The sequence below is a fragment of the Mirounga angustirostris genome, unplaced genomic scaffold, assembly GCF_029215605.1.
Source record: "Mirounga angustirostris isolate CCGP_5_RB_7025 unplaced genomic scaffold, mMirAng1.0.hap1 SCAF_16, whole genome shotgun sequence".
NCBI classification, from domain to species: Eukaryota; Metazoa; Chordata; class Mammalia; order Carnivora; family Phocidae; genus Mirounga; species Mirounga angustirostris.
The window spans coordinates 35,974,391-35,992,470 of record NW_026991724.1 but is presented as its reverse complement, the minus strand read 5'-3'; the positions used below and the strand labels follow the sequence as shown (position 1 = coordinate 35,992,470).

The 18,080-nt window shown below is 40.0% G+C and overlaps 1 protein-coding gene across 3 annotated transcripts in view; it reads right to left on the bottom strand.

The window, feature by feature from the left end:
- NETO2 (neuropilin and tolloid like 2) overlaps positions 1-17,368 on the bottom strand; it is a 60,917-nt gene extending 43,549 nt beyond the window's left edge. For 2 of the 3 annotated variants that reach the window (XM_045891164.3, XM_045891165.3), the window contains exons 1-4: positions 16,930-17,368; positions 5,954-6,010; positions 3,147-3,287; positions 2,252-2,500 (exon numbers count right to left, since the gene is read on the bottom strand). In XM_045891164.3, the coding sequence (XP_045747120.1) occupies positions 2,252-2,500; positions 3,147-3,287; positions 5,954-6,010; positions 16,930-16,963 (481 nt within the window). In that variant the 5' untranslated portion in view covers positions 16,964-17,368. The remainder of the gene's footprint in view (positions 1-2,251; positions 2,501-3,146; positions 3,288-5,953; positions 6,011-16,929) is intronic. The other variant, XM_064581935.1, reaches the window with a different exon arrangement.
- Between the last annotated feature and the right edge of the window lie 712 nt (positions 17,369-18,080).

Genomic DNA, 18,080 nt, shown 5'->3' with positions numbered 1-18,080 from the left:
TAGCAATTTTTTCATTCTGGCAATTTGGTGTATACAGGTCCTATCTGAACTTTCAAATTAAGTTTTTTGGTAACTCTAATTTTTAAAAATTTATTTTTATTGTAATAAAAAATATATATGACATATATATATACAACCACTATCCACTTAAGCAAAAATTAAAAACAAATTTTACTATGATTCAGCAATTGTGCTCCTTGGTATTTATGCAAATGAGTGAAAAAGTTGTCCACGAAAAAACCTACATATGGATGATTATAGCAAGTTTATCTGTAATTGCTAAAACTTGGGAGCAACCAAGATACCCTTCAATAGAATGGATATACTATTGTACATACAATGAAATGTTATTCAATATTAAAAAGAAATGAGCTGTCAAACAATGAAAAAACACAGAGGAAACTTAAGTACATATTACTATGTCAAAGAAGCCCGTCTGGAAAGGCTACATATTGTATGATTTCAACAATATGATGTTCTGGAAAGGGCAAAACTACAGAGACAGCAAGATCTTGCTTGCCAAGAGTTAGGGATGAGGAGGCAGAGTCCAGAGGATTTTTAGGGTAGTGGAAATACTTGATATGATATTGTAATGGTGGACAAGTCATCCCACAATTGTCCAAACACAGAGAACACACAACACCAACATTGAACCCTATGTAAACTATGGATTTTGGGGGATGATGTGTCAGTGTGGGTTCATCAACTGTAACAAATGTACCAAATGATTTTGGAAGGCAGCTGTGTTAGTGCAGGGCTGGAGATATATGGTAACTCTGTACTTTCTGCTTAGTTTTGCTGGGTACCTAAAACTGTTCTAAAAAATAAAGTCTATTAGATAAACTTTACTTTCTGAAATGTTATCCTTTTGGCATTGAGAACATAAATACTGAAACAACACTTAAAAATTCCCATGTTTGTTAAAAAAAAAAAAAGAAGAAGAAAAAAAAATTCCCATGTTTACTGACAAGAAAAAAAAGTTGATTATGTTGTTCAGGCAAAAAAGCAGGTAATATAGATGTATACCATCAGTTATGTAAAACAAAATCAAAAGATACAGAAAAACATCTGAAGGGATACACACCAAATTGTTAACAGTGGTTTTTTATATATAGGATGGTAAGATGATGGATATTTTCTTTTCATTTGGATTTTTTTTAATTAATAAATTTCTTACATGAAAACAAATAAAAGCAAAGAAATGACATAATTGGTACACTAAGTTATTTTTTCATCTTGTTAGTCCACAAGTTGTTTGACGACAGGAGCAATAACATTAGGGATATGCACTCTCCGTTTTACACCAGAGAGTATTGCAGGTCTCAAAGTGTTCACAGATACAGGGCAGGGTAAGACAGAGTGGGCTGAATGGAGACCCTAATCCAAATCTCAGAACCTGTATTACTTTATGTGGTTTAAAAAAAAAAAAAAAAAAGAGTGACAATTACATTACAAAAGATGGGATTGGTTAAGGATTCTGACAGGGGAATGTGAAGACGGAGGCAGGGACTGGAGTGATGTGGCCACAAATCCAGGAATTCTGGGGAAGCCCCCAGGAGTTAGAAGAGGTGAGCAATGGATTCTCCCCTAGAGTTCCCAGAAGAAATGTGGCCCTGTTGGGTTTTCTGCCCTCCAGAACTCTGAGAGAATAAATTTCTATTGTTTTCAGCTGCTAAATTTTTGGTTCATTAAGGCAGCCTTAGGAAAGTAATACATCAGGTATTCCCATTTTACCAATAGCAACCCTCAGGTGCAATTGTGATGAATAGTCTTATAGCTATCAGGTAACAGAGAACGGATTCGAACCCAGGTCTTTTGCCTCCAAGTGCAGAGCAGTACTTTTTCTATTGCTCAATATTTTCTATAGCTTACTTATTCAAATGAGTGGTAATTCAAGCATTCCAATGGAAAAAACCTGCCAAAATAATTTTTGGTAAGGATTATGAAAATAAGACAATTTGCTGAATTATCTTTTAAAATATATTTATCTTGATGTTTTTAAGCCCTGCTATACATTATAAAACATAAAGAAATCTAAGAAAAATGGGATGCCATCTATGAAATGCTTCAAAATTCAAGTGATACCGTTCTATTTCCAATTTTTGGTTTTATTTATTCACGAAGTGATTTCCCTTTGGCCTTGCTAATTTCTTTGAAACGTTGATTTGATTAATTTGACTAAATTCTCTTTTCTAGACATAAGATTCTAAAACCAGAGTGAGATCCAGTGAAAAAAAGACAACTTCATTACCTGGAATAAATGAGTATTTTGCTCGAAATCCAAGTCCTTCAAGTTCTTCATCAGAACTAAACTTAATCCACATGAATCTCCCTGTTGATCTAATGAGTGGAGGACTTTTCACACCACAGTAACGATCTATAAGTGGAGAGAAACCAAATGGCCCATCTCGAACCTCCAAGTGGTCAAACCGACATTCAAATGATGGTTCTATATAATAATGTTCATCAAAGGTCAGCTCTATTCTTTGACGTGGAGCAGCTAGAAAATAAAAGCAAGTAAATGAGGGCAACACAAAGAAAAGCATAAATGTCCTGACACAAGTAGGGAAAGTAAAACAACTGCTCTGTTACTGTTTCACAGATGAGAATCATGAGGACTATTACATATAAACTTCAGAATTAATGTTATATATCACTAATAACAATGTTGCTCTGCAGAACTACAGTGATCTTTCCCTTTGGAATATGCTGTTTATTAAATTAGTTAAATGTACTTAATTAAAATTAGACTACAAAAGCTAATGCTTAGTTCATGAGATACAATGAATAGAAAAACAGAAGAAATGACAAGAACTAATGTAACTATGGACATAAATCTGCATAAAGCATGATAAGAGATGCCATAAGTTTGAGTTTGTTTGTTTCTTTCAAGTTTCTTATTAGAGAAATTTCTCATCTATACTGATGCATCTGGTTGAATTATATTTTAGGAGATTCAAAATTCCTAGAAAATTTCAACTATTATTTTGTTAATGTGTTCAATATTCAGTATAATTACTAGAGTTTAATTCAAATACATGTTTAAATTTTGTTCAAACTGGCTTAAACTGGGCATCTTACCAATGTACTTAGTTTTATAATAAAGTTAAAATTCATCCATTAAAAGACAGAAATTGGTCAAATACCTTCCAAAATGTAGATACACTCCTTGTTTGGTGGATAGGAGTCAGGATAATTTGGTGAAGCAAAATGACCTCCATTGCTGGTTCGAACCCAAATGCCACACTGGGTTGCAGGAATATGCTTGATTCCAACATTTTGTCCATCTTAGGGAAAAATGGCATTTAAAACATGAATTACAGCAGAAGAGAACAGCATTCTTCTCTCTTCCCCATAATTTAGCCAAACAATTGCCCACTCTAGGTCACACAGATAGTGTATATAATTTTGCAAGAACCACGGCCAAGTTTAGTGCAACAAACTGAATACAGCAGAAGTGAGAGAAAGGTAAAATTGTATGCTGTGCTGGTAGGAAGAACTTGCTGCTAGAGGACAAGTTTGCCCTGTAGGCGAGCAGGGAAATAAAATGCTTAGATTTTACAAGGGCAAAACCATGTGGGAGAATCTGATAAGTCAGTGCAACTCTATAAAATTCAGTTCTGACATAAAAATAAAAGGATCCCAGGGGTTTATCTCTGGTATGGTACCTCTATATTTAGTTTAACACAAAAGCCAAATATGATCCAAAGATTACAAAGGATTTTAGTTAAAGACTGTAGATTGAACACATGCATTTAGTTCTCTCTCCTTAAACTCCTCCAACAGTTCTGGATTTTTTAAGGGCAAAAATAAACCCCTAAAGAGGCACAAAGAGGTAGATGCAATCACAACAACTAGCAGTACTTGGTGAGCAGGAGAGGGCATGACAGGTGGTGGTGAAATTGTCCTTTCTAAAAACATGAGGCCTGGGTAAGAGTTATTTAGAATCAATCTGATTTCTTTTTACTTTTTTTTTTTTTTAGAATCAATCTGATTTCTAATACCCTCCCCTGCTCTACAAATCTAGGTAGCTGCTGCTGTCACCACATCGGAAAATGAGGTGATTCCTTTGCAGAAGATAAAGCAAGGTTCCTGGACTAGGAGACACCGGGCACAGCTGAGGGTGACCAACCCGTAACAAGGAGACTAGGGAATGGGAACACAGTGAATGGCATTCCTGGCCTCTTCCCCCCACTCAACTCCTTTAAAAGCCTCTAGGTAAGATGCAGAACGTCTAAGCAGGACATGTAAAGCTTCCTGTCTGGGGGCTCTCAACAGTCCAGAGAGTGCCAGCAGTGCAGACTCAGGAATTCCCCAGTGCTGGGTCACAGGAAACAAGTCCTTCCACACCTGCAGACAGCTAATCATCAGATTTCAGTGCTCCACTCATAAGTAACAGTAGACAGTCAAGGAGCACCAGATATTTGAGGAAAGCCTCTAATATGAACAATGAATAAAAAACAAGAAGAAAGCAAATCTGAGGAAACAAAGATTAAAAAAAAAAAAACCAAAAAATTAAAACAAAACTGTCATTTAATCCCCTTAGAGAAAAAGAGTGTATCTATAAAACACGAACAAGGATACTTTAAGAATATTCAGAAAACAAAAATTTTCTAAAAACAGAAGAAATGAAAAATTAGTAGAAATTTTAAAGCAGAAGACCGCAAAGTGTAGCTCTGGCCAAATCCGACCTGTGGCCTCTTACTGTAACGGAAGTTGACAATGGAACAAGTCCACGTCCATTCTTGTGCCTGTGGCCCACAGCTGCTCTCACGGTACAACAGCAAAAGTGAGTCATTGCTCCCGAGACTGTCAGGCCCGCAAAATCTTAACCATGTACTGTCTGGCCCTTTACAGAAAAAATTTTCCCATTCCTGGTTTAGACGGTAGAGTTGGGGAAGTCTCAATAGAGACTGAGAAGAAAGCAGAGTAGAAAGACAGATGGAAAATAGAAAAACAACCACCACAAATATATCCCATAACCAAACAGAAGTTTTTAAAGGATAAAACAGAAAAAAATAGAGAAAAGGGAATTTAAAAACTTAAACAAGGAAAAAGGGAAATAAAAATTTCCTAAACTGAAGGACAAAATTTTCATACGGAAAAAGCTCTGTGAGTGACTTAAATTCTGAGAACAGATGTGACCAGAATTACATATGACAGAACTACGCCAAACAGGTGGTACAGAAGGAAAGTAAGAGAACACTGGTATAGAGTCAGGGGCAGAAAGTAGCATGGAAGAGCTAAATTTTCATCTTCCATGGTGGGAAATCATTGTCTAATATGTAAAACTGAAATATTAAGAAGTAACAGTATAACATTATTTAGAAATACGCAGGGAAATACCAAAAGATTCAGCTAAAATTCTGGTTATCTCTATGGAGAAGGAAGTAGAGTAGCAGAGGATGGAAAACTACTTTTTCATAATTAACTTTTTAGAATGCTTTGATTTTTGTCATGTGTATGTATAACTTAGATGAAAATAAAAAGTAAATCAGTAAATGTTCTAAACTCTGACATGAAAATCTGGTTCGAAAAGCACATTAGCTTATCTTCTTTCATAAACAAGGACAATCAGAACAGGTCCACAGGGCTTTGAATAAGATACTGACGGAAATATTTTATTTGTCTACATTGAAAAAAGGGATTTTTATTTCTGCTGAGTGATAAAGCATGAATCTCATTTAATTTTTGGACATAATCCACAGAGTGCTAGGAGCTACTAGTGATGCCCATTTAAAAAATTTATCAGGGCAAGACTTTGACAATTTACTCTAGTTAACTGCAGCTGAACTCAGTAAAATTGAGACTGATAGGTTGACAGAATGCCTTAGGTCACTGGATCGCCCCAGAGGGATTACGGAAATAGTATTCAAAAGTTGCAATCCTTTCCAATAAGCCATCCCACTCACTGTCCTGAGTATGTGATAAGTGATCACTTTAAGTACTTTACCTTGGGTCTTTTGGGCCACAGCAATCCCTTCGACTACAAGTATTGTTATTAACAACACTAGAGAAATAATAGAAAAGAAAAGTTAAAAAACTGAATCTATATTACATTTTACTAAATCTATAAGGAAAATCAGATGATAAAAAAGATTAATTAAGGCTGCTATTTCTTACTAACATTCACTCTCAAGATTTTTAAGGGTTGAATGTCATGTTCTAATTTACTATTTGACACTTAAGACAACCCAAGAAAAAACACAATTGATACTGTACTCATTCATACAAGCACTAACAGTATATGGCATTTAAAGCATTTTTCAATTTATGATAGATTAAAAACACGCAACAAACTTTGTTGACCTCAATTATGCTATATTTACTGTACTCCAACTCCAAGAGTTTACATGCATTATATGGCTAGCTCTATAATGTATTATGCCAGTAGAAGTTCACTTAGCTTATCTGACTTGTGAGAGCATTTACAACAAAGACAGAAGTAAGGGGGCAGCAGTCTCCCAGAAATCAACTCGTTTTATAGCTGTGCGGTACCTGCGGTCCTGCGTGGACAGTTACAAAAGCCAGCATATTTAGAAATGAAGCTTTTTTCCCCCCAAGTTGAACATTTCTAGACCCAGCCAATAACAGACTGAATTGTTTTGTGTATGTATGTATTTTGATGATTCTTTTAAACATTTTTATGAATGGTACAGACATCTTTCACTCTCCCTTTCAATGGAAATCACAGTGTGAACTGGAGTTTTTATTATTCATTCAGTCAGTAAGCACTGACAGAGTACCTACTGTACCAAAGGATAGCAGGCACCAAGGAAACACAGATGTTGGGTGGGGGGGAATACAGCAAAACAGTTAAGAGTATGGACTTCACGAGTTAGGTGGATCCAGGCTGGAGTTCGAGTTTTGCTGTGTACCAGCCGTGAGGCCTTTTTACCTCTCAGTTTACTTAACTGTAAAATGAGGATGTTGTCTCAGTAGCACCAACCTCATAAGGCTGTTGAGAAGATTAAATGAGATGATGATGCACACAGTACTTGTTATATGCTAGGCATTCTGCTAAATAAATGATAGCAAACTACCATCCTTAAGGAGTCAATCTACTGTCAAAAAGAATTTACAATACAAGGTGAACAGAAGTTTAATAGGAGTTATACAGAAAGCATAACGGAAGCAGACAGGAACCTTTCATTCTGCTGGGGGTTAAGAGGAATAGAGTGAGGAAAATTGCAGAAGAGAAGGTATATTCTATTTGAATGTTATGGGACTTCTACACAGGATACTGAGAAAGAAACAGCTTAGACAAAAATATGGAGGAGCACAATCTGCGGAGGGTTAGCAAACTCTGAGTACCACAGTAGGGTCAGTACAAGGAGGGGAATAGTGGTGTATCAGGTGAGAAACAGAATGAGGTCTGATTGTAAAAAGTCTTGACTGTCATGCTAAAGTTTGGACTTTTGACTATAATGAGATATCATTTTCAGTTATTATTGTTTAAAATTTTATCTATCTATATTATGGGGGGGGAGGGGCAGAGGGAGAGGGAAAGAGAGACTCTTAAGAAGGCTCCACGCTTTTAAACAACCCTGAGATCATGACCTGAGCTGAAACCAAGAGTTGGACGCCTAACCAACTGAGCCACCCAGGCACCCCTCATTTTGGGTTTTTAAATTAGAGAATGATATTATCACATCTGTGTTTTAGATCAATAATCCTGATGGTTTCATGGAGTCTAAACTTTCAAAGAGAAGAGAGAAAGCCATTCAGGAAGCAAAGCAGTGGTACTGGAAAGGGAAAGGAGAGATTTATAACATGATTCAGATGTAGAGTTAACTGCAAATGGTGATTTATAGGATGAAAGCAGTGAGAGAAATGTGGGCATTGAAGAGGTTGCTAGTTAAGTGACTGGTAGACAATCATACCATTGTTTAAGCAATAGCATATACTGAGTATTTACTCTCCAAGTCACCAATGTAAAAAGATAATTCTTGCCATTCAGTTGTTTACATTTTACAATCTAGTCACCGACATCTTCATCTTTAGCTTCCTGTATCCTTGCTGAGCTTTGTCTCCTCTGTCTTCTCTCAACACCTTTCACTTCCCCTTCCCTTTCCCTGGTTGCTAGTAGTGTTGAAGACCTCACGTTATACAGGAACAATTCCCCCTTCAAACCCTTCACAACTTTGCACTGGATCAGAGTTTGAGGAATGGAGAAGTGAAACATGTTTTGTTTTTTTAAAAAACAAAACAATATTTATGATCAAAAAGAAAAACCTAGAGTAATATTAGGTATCTGACAATTCAGCAAGTAACACATCCATTCGTATCAATTTATCTTGTTAGAGGACACTATTTCCAAGGCATATCACTCAGATGATATACAACTGATCAAAATTTTGTGCTCAGTATACCTTTCCTCCTGAATTACAGGCAAAACAATTTACTAGTTTTCACATTTATAATTCACAGTATGTAAGTAACACAAAGCCAGGCAGACAGGGCAAGTAACAAACCAACAAACTGAAACCAGGAGAAAAACAGTAAAACTATAGCAAAAGGATGAACAGTGCCAGTAAAATTACATAATGATCAATAAAATTTGTCTATATAAAATATCTGGCCTAAGAATTTACACAGAGTGTGCAACTATGGTAGATCATTTTAAAAATCAACCTATTATTCTTTTCTACTTTATTTAGAGGGTTGCTCACAATTTTCTTTTCCCCCAAATTTAAAAAAACTATTCACAAATCAAATGAGCTGTGCTACTGAATATAAAAATTTTATATAAAGAATAGGGTGAATCTGCACAACAATCATGGATAGAAATATTCAGTGATATATTTGTGACTATTAATCATTCTAAATTCTATATCATAATACACATAGCTTCCTTCTAGTTGTATAATAGGATCTTTGCAAACTGCTTGTTATAACCAGGCTCAGATATTAAAACAAACTCCATTAATGCCAAACACTGGAATTATTTAGTGCATGAAGCACTGCTGTGGTGCTTTGTTCTGTCTTTGATTCCAACCACGTGCCACTATTCCCTTCCTCCTCTTACCAAAAGGATCAATAATTTGTCAAATCCAGAAATACCACACATTTTGAATTCAAAGATAATGTACCCAAGAAGGCACTAATTCTTTAAGGTAGAAATCCATGCCAAAACAAAAATTCTAAACTCCTTAACCATACCGTTTAGTTATATAGAGAACTGCTTGTGATTTGATGCTTAAAAAAGGAGTGCCCACCATTTATGCCCATATATCTGGTTCTGGAGTTTAGCTGAGGCCTCATAATAATGTGTGTACAACCTGGGTGGCTCAGTTGTAAGCGATGACTCTTGATTTTGGCTCAGGTCATGATCTCAGGGTCATGAGATTGAGCCTGGCCATGAGCCCGTGTGGAGCCCTGTTGGGCTCCATGCTGGATTCTCTCTCTCCCACTCCCTCTGTCCCCCCCTACACCCCCTGCCCTCTCTTAAAGAAATTTTTTTTTAAATGAAGATTTACATGATAAAGACAGATGCTGTTCAAGGTGCTATATACAAGTCCTCAATGCTACTCCTTTTACCCTGAATCACTGTCATATTAGCTCTATGAAGAGTCTTCTCCCCAGGTCTTCTAGTTTAAAGGCCTTACCTTCCACTGTAAAAATCAAGATCAAATTTCTTCTTTCTACTGTTAATAGTGGAAATTCTGGCCAATGCAATAAATACTGGAAAGGAGACAAAATTATTATTTATAGATAATGTTACTTAAAACCTAGAAGTCCCAAGATAATTACTTGGAAAACTATTATACCTATTAAGAGAAAAGAGTAAGACTAAAATAAATTAAACAATAAATTTAAGACAATGGAGAAACAATATGTTTTGGATAATAAAACAACATACAGGTAACAATTCTTCCCAATAAGTCATATATTTAATTATATTTTAATCAAAATCTTAGTTTTTTGGGGGACTAAAAATGTTGCTGATGCTCATCTTCAAGACTTTTTAATTTTTTAAATTTATTTTTATTTTTTTTAAAGAGGATTTTATTTATTTATTTGACAAAGAGAGAGAGATAGCAAGAGCAGGGACACAAGCAGGGGGAGTGGGAGAGGAAGAAACAGGCTTCCCGTGCAGCAGGGAGCCTGATGTGGGGCTCGATCCCAGGACCCCAGGATCATGACCTGAGCCGAAGGCAGACGCTTAATGACTGAGCCACCCAGGCGCCCCTTGAAGACTTTTTTATATTGGCCAAGGGAAATTAAAAAATAAAAAGACATAAAATACATAAAAACAATACATACTTATTGTAAAGCTACAGTAATTCAAAATGTAGCAATGGTATAGAAAGAAATAGGTGATCTGTCAACAAACATATCTAGCCCCCACTGTATTACAGGCAGTGGGGTCAGTCCTTGAGGCTACAGCAATGAACCAAGCAGCCTTGGTCCTTATTCTCAAGGAGCTTAAAGATAAGAAGATTGAAGAAAAGAAAAAGCTCAAGAAATAGACATAGATAGTCCAGAATTTATTTTATGTATGGTATCTGAAACTCTCAGTGAAAGGATAGGTTTAATAAATGATTCTGGGATAACTCGATAATTATTTGGGAAAAAAAGGAGATCCCTACCTTCAAGCTAAATAGAAAAATAAATACCAGATTGAACAAACAAAAAAGTGAATTATGTAGGTACTCTTTTGGGTGGAGAACACCTTCACTTACTAAAGACAAACAAATAAAAACTACAAATAACTGAGAAAAAAAGATTATGCCACCAGAAAAATGTGCCCAAACCCAAAACAATACAAAAATTTAGCCTAAAATTAAAAAAATGCAGATTCTACTGTTGGTCAGGATATAGGAAACTGACATACACTGTCACTGGATTGCAAACTGGCATAACTTTTTGGAGGTTAGTCTGGTAATCTATATCAGGGTTTAAAAATGCACAAATCCCACCCAGCAAGTCTACTTCTAGGTGGGAGAACGGAATCAACCACTGGGACAGTAGTGTGCACCACAATCACTCGGAGAGCTTATTAAAACACAGATTTTGGCGGGCAGGGGTTACTTCCAGAGATTTTGACCTAGTAGGTCTGGGGTGGGGCTTGAGAACTTGCAATTTTAATAAGTTCCCCAGTGATGCTAAAGCTGCTGGTCCTGGGACCATGCTTTGCAGGCCAACCACTGCAATAAGAGGATGATAGTATACTGCAAGAAATGGAAAGAGGGTGCCCGTTTTCTCCATTGGTGATGGCAGGGGCAAGGCTGGGCCAAGATGGATGAGGCAGGGTAGAGGGCCAGCAAAAAAGGAGTTGACGAGTTGGTTTTGGAAATATTGGTGAATGCTCTGGTACCTATTCCCATACTTTTTCTATAAATATTTGTTTCTGAACATCTGCACTTGCCATGTATCTCCCTTTGCTTCCACAAATTCCCTCTGCACTGTTTAAAACCTGCTTTTTCCAGGAACTTTCAAAATTAATTTTATTTGACAGCATTCAGATTTTTCACTTCTCTATTAACAGTTCTCTATCTCTGGTTTTGTTTCTTTTACTTATTTTTTTACACAACCAGTTTACACAAGATAGAATAAATTTCTGGCAAGTATACAAACTGTGGAGTAAGTAGTTAAGGGCTAGAGTGAAGGCTATATTACAAGGGACCTAAGCTCCTTCTATCTCATTGTTCAATTGTATATGACTTTCCTTCCAAGTCCATCTTATGGTCCAACATGGATGCTGGAGTGCCAGCCATTCTATCTTCATTTCAGCTACCATGCCTGTGTTAAGAGCCAGCAAGAATGAAGAAATAATATAGGACATTCCTCCTTCTTTTAAAAGCATTTACCTAGAATCTACAATGATCTCAAAATAAAAATTTTAACTGAACAAAAAAACACCATCACTTTCCCAAAGTTGCACACACATCTAATTGGCCAGACTCACTTAGTCACATGACCACACCTAACCCTAAGGAAAGCTGTAAAATCTAGTCTTTCTGTTGGGTGGTTACGGGCTTAATTAAAATTCAGAGAATTACTAAAGTATAAAATGGATATTGGGAGACAACTGGCTATTTCTGCCATATCCCCTACAGTCTACAGCAGCCAGTGATCCCTTCAAGACATAAACCAGATCATATCACAGCCTTTCATAAAATCTTCCAATACAGTCCCATTACATTGAGTGTAAATCCATACCCCCTACTCTGACTTCAGAGGTCCTATGTGATTTAGCATCTAACCACTTCCCTGACCTCCCGATTGCTACTTATCGCTATACAGGCCTTCTTCCCATTACTTCAATATACCGAGCTACTTCTTGCCTTAGGGACTAGCTTATTCCTTTTTGCCTAGAAACCCTCTGCATGGCTGGTTCCTTCCTGTCATTCAGGTCTTGTGAAGACTTTCTGACTTCTAAAGAAGCTCTACATTTTCTCCTTCATCCTGTTTTATTGTATAAATATTTTAATTATTATTTATATCACTTGATATTTTGCTTATTATTTGTCAGTTCCTACTAGAAAGAGAAGCCTTGTCTGATTCATGGATGCATCCCTAGTGACTAAAAGATTGCCTAGCCCACGACAGCATTCAATAAAAATTAGATGAATACCTGAAATGACTAAGCATGATCCTGATTACGTCCTTTTTGTAACTATAACATAGTGCGGAGTCCTGCATCAACAAATGAGAAGCACACATCTTGGTTAACAGTAGTCACACAGATGACCCAGCTTCTTTTATCAAGCATAAATCAAGGGACAGGAAAAGAACTGATTTTTTTTCTTTTCTTTTCAGATACCCAGCCACTAAGCTTATTACTTTTCTCAAGCTGGCTCAATTTACCTCTGTTAGTAATTAAAGGTGCCTCTTTCCAATAAGCCCTCCTGTTTTAAGCACCAAAGCGGTAAATGAAAGGTTTGTAGAATCTATCACGAGATGCCAGATGTAACAAAGGCCTAACTCGTCTCCTTGCTCTTTACTACCTTCAATAATGAAAGCAGGATGGAGTTCGATGAGAGTCCAGTAGTACTTGAGGTAATAGTAACTTGTTTTTGATTAACCATGTTCCACAGAACAGAGTACCCAAATTTAATCAAACTCAATTTTACTTATTAGCTAAGAAAGAAGATGGACTTGGCAAACTTTGGGATCGCTCCAACCTACACATGCTAATCACACTGCCAACCACTTCAAGAATGAGTAACTATAGCAGAAGTGCTTTCTTCCCTGCAGGATGTGACAACCTCCTTGCTGGCCAAGTGCTCCTAAGAGGGCAGTTTTGTATGTTCTCATTTTATAGGAGTCTTCTTTAGACATTCACAGCAACAAATTTTAATGTGACCAGGTCACATTTTAAAGAGTGTTATCTTCTCACCCACTAGTGCTGTAATTTCCAACATATGAGTCCAGGCATATTTAAACCAACATGTTTTAATGTCATTTTGCCTAAGAAGAATTGAACTTTCAGATTACTACACCGCAATTTTGTGAGTGATATAACAAACATGTTAAAAAGTATCAGTTTTGGGGGACCACTATGATGAGTCTTTGAGAGGGTGAAGTCCCTCACCAATCACAGTAACCTTGCTCTTATCGATTACCTTTGTTTAGTTTTTAAGTATCCCCTCAGAAGGGTTCCTTTTGAGGAAGTTCTCCTGTTAAGGAAAGTTTGCAAACCAATGGACCTTAGGGTTCCCCTTTCCAACTCAAAAACCATAATAACTGGGATTTCATAGTGATTCAGGGACACATTTTCAAACATCAAGAATCACTCTGCAAGGAGCATAAATTTAAAAATGAGACTGGAAAAAAAAAACCAAAAACAAAACGATAGGAGACTGCTGAATGGGTGTAACCAAAAACAGAATTTGAGAGTTTAAAACTTTGGATATGAACTTTATTTATAGTTTATCTTTTTTCTAGCTTATTCCAAAAAGGCCTGAAAGTGATTTGAACTTGTTTTATAATGCACATATGTGTGTATTATAAGGCTGCATCTTTTTTCTACAGGTGAATTTGGTTTTAAAACAGATAAACTGGATTCTAGTTTGAGGATTTACTACAATAAAACCAGTGTTTAGTCAGACTTCAATTTTCAGCCTTAAAACATTTCTCCTATTCCTGGGGGAAAAAGTAAAAAAGTTAATTTTTAACAAGACTGTGCTTTAAAACTTCACTATTAAAGGGACAGCTTTCCAGTACCACACATATTTTTGTATAGTTTACTAATTTTTGGATGAGGCATGAGAATGATAGACAGGAGTTAATTTTTGTCAGTCTCAGGTAAGATTTTAAAAATATAGTGCCGAGGGATATTTATGCTGTTACACAACAAATTTTACAGCAGTTTATACAGTTTAAATATAACTGAGTCTAATAAGATTCTCCCAAAGTGTGATGACTGAATAAAACAGTAAAAAAATGGGTTTATAATACTAATGCAATATTTTCATGTGACTATGATGCTTACTTAACTTTGACAGAAAGTTAAATCAAATTTTGTAAGACCCAGAGGGATCATAAACAGTTAAAAGTGAATTATTCAGTTTTAACAACACATGAAAAGGTTTAAAAAGCCTAGTAGAGTTATCCTTTTGTTCTCACTGCTGAGAGTAAAACAAAAAGAATCAATGGCATCTTAAAGAAAATTACCTTCTACTTAAGATCTCACACACTCATTATGGATGATTTGTTTTAGTAGAAACTGACCATAATACTGCAAACAAGGCTTTTGGTAGGCAATATCTATAATTATGCAAATATTAAATAACTGCTTCTGATAAGAACCTCTTCAGTATTGAAGCAATTCACCTTACAGGATACTTAAGGGCTGCTTTTTCATGCCTTGATGCACACAATGAATGCGAGCACTAGGAAAATCCAGTATTTTTCCAAAAGGTAATATTTTAAAATAAAAAAAAAAAACACCAAACAATTTCTGTATAGGTAACACACACATTTGGTTAAAAAAATCAAGGGCTACAAATGGGGGTGCAGTGAAATAGAAGTCTTCCCGGACCTCACTCTGATCTCTATCTCCCAGATTCCCTTCTCAGAATCAACTTTTGTTAATTTCTTGAATCTTTCCAGACCAATTCCCCATATTTACAAGCACACACACAAACTTTAGAAGGCTTAAAAATAGCTTGTTTCATCTCTAGCAAGCCTACAACAACTTAGTTTGAGCTTTGAAAATACGCTAGCAGGAAAAACAAGTGTAGGTTTTAGTGTACACTAAAAAGAAAAGCCAGATACTACATTGTTTCCACTGTTGGCTCTGCCTTCACCACAGAACCCTTTCCTGAAAGGTGCAACAGCTAAATCCTTCACCACAGTGGCCAGAGAGGGCAGTATGTACCAACGACAAAGGCAAAGGCAGAAAAGCTGCAAATCCCTTCAGGATTCAGGAGGACCAGCAATTCTGTCCTATCCAGCTCAGTTCCCTGAAGTTCCGCGGGTAAAGCTGTGTAACAGGGCTAACTGATTTCTCCTTAGGGGGCTACCCAAACGGACTGTCATGATGTTGATAACCATAAAGCAATCAGGACAATGAAGCAAATTTGGATAATGAGCACTATCAGAAAACCTACTGTGCATATTATGATTTATTTTGGAAGACTAAAACAGTCTTAATTTCCAAGGAATGGCTACATAAATTAGGATTTACAGATAGGAAAACTATACGAAATTAACATCAGAGTTTTAAATTTTAATTTAATGAAGGAATCACTAAGAATTCATGGGGTGATATGAAATATTCATTAGGTAGAAAGTCCTAAGTTACCTTAGTACCAACTGTACCTGTAAGTATACCGTCAGGTAAACATTTGAAATTAAACTGCTGAAATCTCAATGGTGAATTTAGGAAAATCTGGAAGGCAGGCAACTGTCCAGTTAAAATTAAAAGCAAAATTATACTGAATTTTCTAATAAACAAATTATAAAAAAGTGTTAATATGGAATGGGAAAAAAACACCCAACATTTGTCACTGTACAAATACCAGGATACAATGAGCTATATGTGACACTGCTAATACCTTAACTCCTTACCCAATATAAAAAAGAGAGTATTTCATAGCATTAACAACGTACAGCTATTCAGTTTTCAATTTAAATCAGTAGGGGAAAAGGGAAGCCCTTTTTTTGGTGGTGGTGTTTCCTTTCCTCTGACGACTGAAAAAAGGATTTATTCAGTCCGAGTTTCGGAAGCAACTTTGTATCACAACCTTAATTATCTATGCATATAAATTTCAGTCTAAAATAACACCTCCAGGAAAATGCAAAGCAGCTAGAGCCTGTTTGGGAGCTTTGTGCACTTGGCAAGCCCACCGTTTCAATTCCCGGTACAACAAATCAGAATGAACCACACACCAGCGGCACGGTATTCCGAGGTCCCGGGAAGCGCCGGGGCGCGGCCGCGAGCAGCGGGCTCCGGGCCGGGCCGGGCCGGGTCGCGGCGCCCGCAGTGGTGCCGCAGCCTCCGCGGCCGCAGCAGGTGGGACCCGGTCCGGCCCGCAGGCCGTTCCGCCACCCGCCAGCGCGGGGCTTTTCCAGAGCTGCTCCGCGACGCCTCGGCTGGGGCTCTTATTGTTCGCGTGGAATGACTTTCTGTCATGAAATGCTGAAAAAGACCGGCCTGAGCCCCACTTACACGAACCCCACAACTTTGCGAAGCGATGCGCGGTTGTAAGAGGCGCGAGGACACGGCTCGGAGGGCTCCGCCCGGCCGCTGCTTCCCGTTCTACCGCGCGTTCCCACCAGTGCCCCCCGGAGCCTGCCAGACACGCAGAGGGCTGGGGGAGAGGCGCCTGGAGAGCAAGTCAATCAGGGTGGGCGCCAGAGCTCCGCGGTGCGCGCGGACCAGACAAAGAGGCGCGCCGGGCGCCCGGCGCCGGGGAGGGACGCGAAGACGCCGGCCTCGGCCCGCAGGGGGCGCCGTCCGCGGCCCCCGGCGCTTACCTTTGAGGACCGCGCAGAGCTGCTCCAGGGCCATGTTCCCCAGCGGCCCGGCGCTTCGCGAGGGGCCGAGGCGGCGGCGAGGCGGCGGCGGCGGCGGCGGCGGCGGCGCGGCGCTCACGGCCCGGCGCGGCGGCAGTCCCGCTCGGTCCCCATCGCCGGCCACCAGGCTGCCTCCCCGCGGGGCAGGGCTCAGGTCCTGCAGCCCGCCATGCCAGAGCCCCCCGGCGGGCTCCCGCGCTGCCCGAGCCCCCCGACGGGCGCCGCCTCCTGCTCCGCGGCGCTCCGTCCCATCGACCGCCCCGGAGCCGAGGCGCGCTGGCGCGAGGGACGACACCCGCACGGGCCGCTCCTCCTGCGGCCGCGGCGCGAGCCCCTCTGAAGTGGCGGGCGCGGGCCGCCCAGGCTCATTTAAGCAGGGAGCGCGAGCGCCGCGTGCCGGCCGCGCCGCCTGCGCGCATGTGCCCGCCCCCCGCCCCCGCCCCCGCCCCCGCCCGCGGGCCCCTCGCACCCTCCCGGCCAATCGCCGGGCGCGCCCGCCCGCGGCCGCGTGCCCCGGGAGGGCTGTGCGCCCGCGACCGTTGGCCTGAGGGCGGGGCGACGAGGTGCGGGGCGCCGCGGTCTCTACCCCTTGGGCGGCGAACCGCCGCTGCGAGAGGCGCGCGCTGAGGGCGAGTCCGGCCCCTCCCCCGCCGCTGCGGGGCGTCCGGGGTGAGCTGGTGCGAGCCCTCGAGGCCTCCGGCCCGGGGGGAGGGGCTGGGGGCCCCGCCGCCCACCCCGAACCCCGCCGCCTTGGCCCGCCGGCCCTTCTCCGCACGTCTTCGCAGAAAGACCGGGGGCACCGACCCTTCGGCCTCTTAGGACCTCGGTTCAAGGTCAGAACTCCGCCCGGCTTGCCTCTGCTTGATAACCTGCCTCGGGCAGGGGCGAGGATCTGGGCAGGGAGCTCAGGGACGGAGGGCGCCCGGGGTTCTCCCCTCCCCTTGGCGCCAGGTGAGTTAACCCGACGGCCGTGATGCTCCTAACATTTCCTAAAGGGTTGCCGGGCACAGTACCAAACACTTTGCCTATCATACTCTTTTTAGTCCTCAAACCCACCTCATGCCGTAGGTACTGTTACAGGATGGGCATAACGAGGCCAGAAAGGTTAAGTA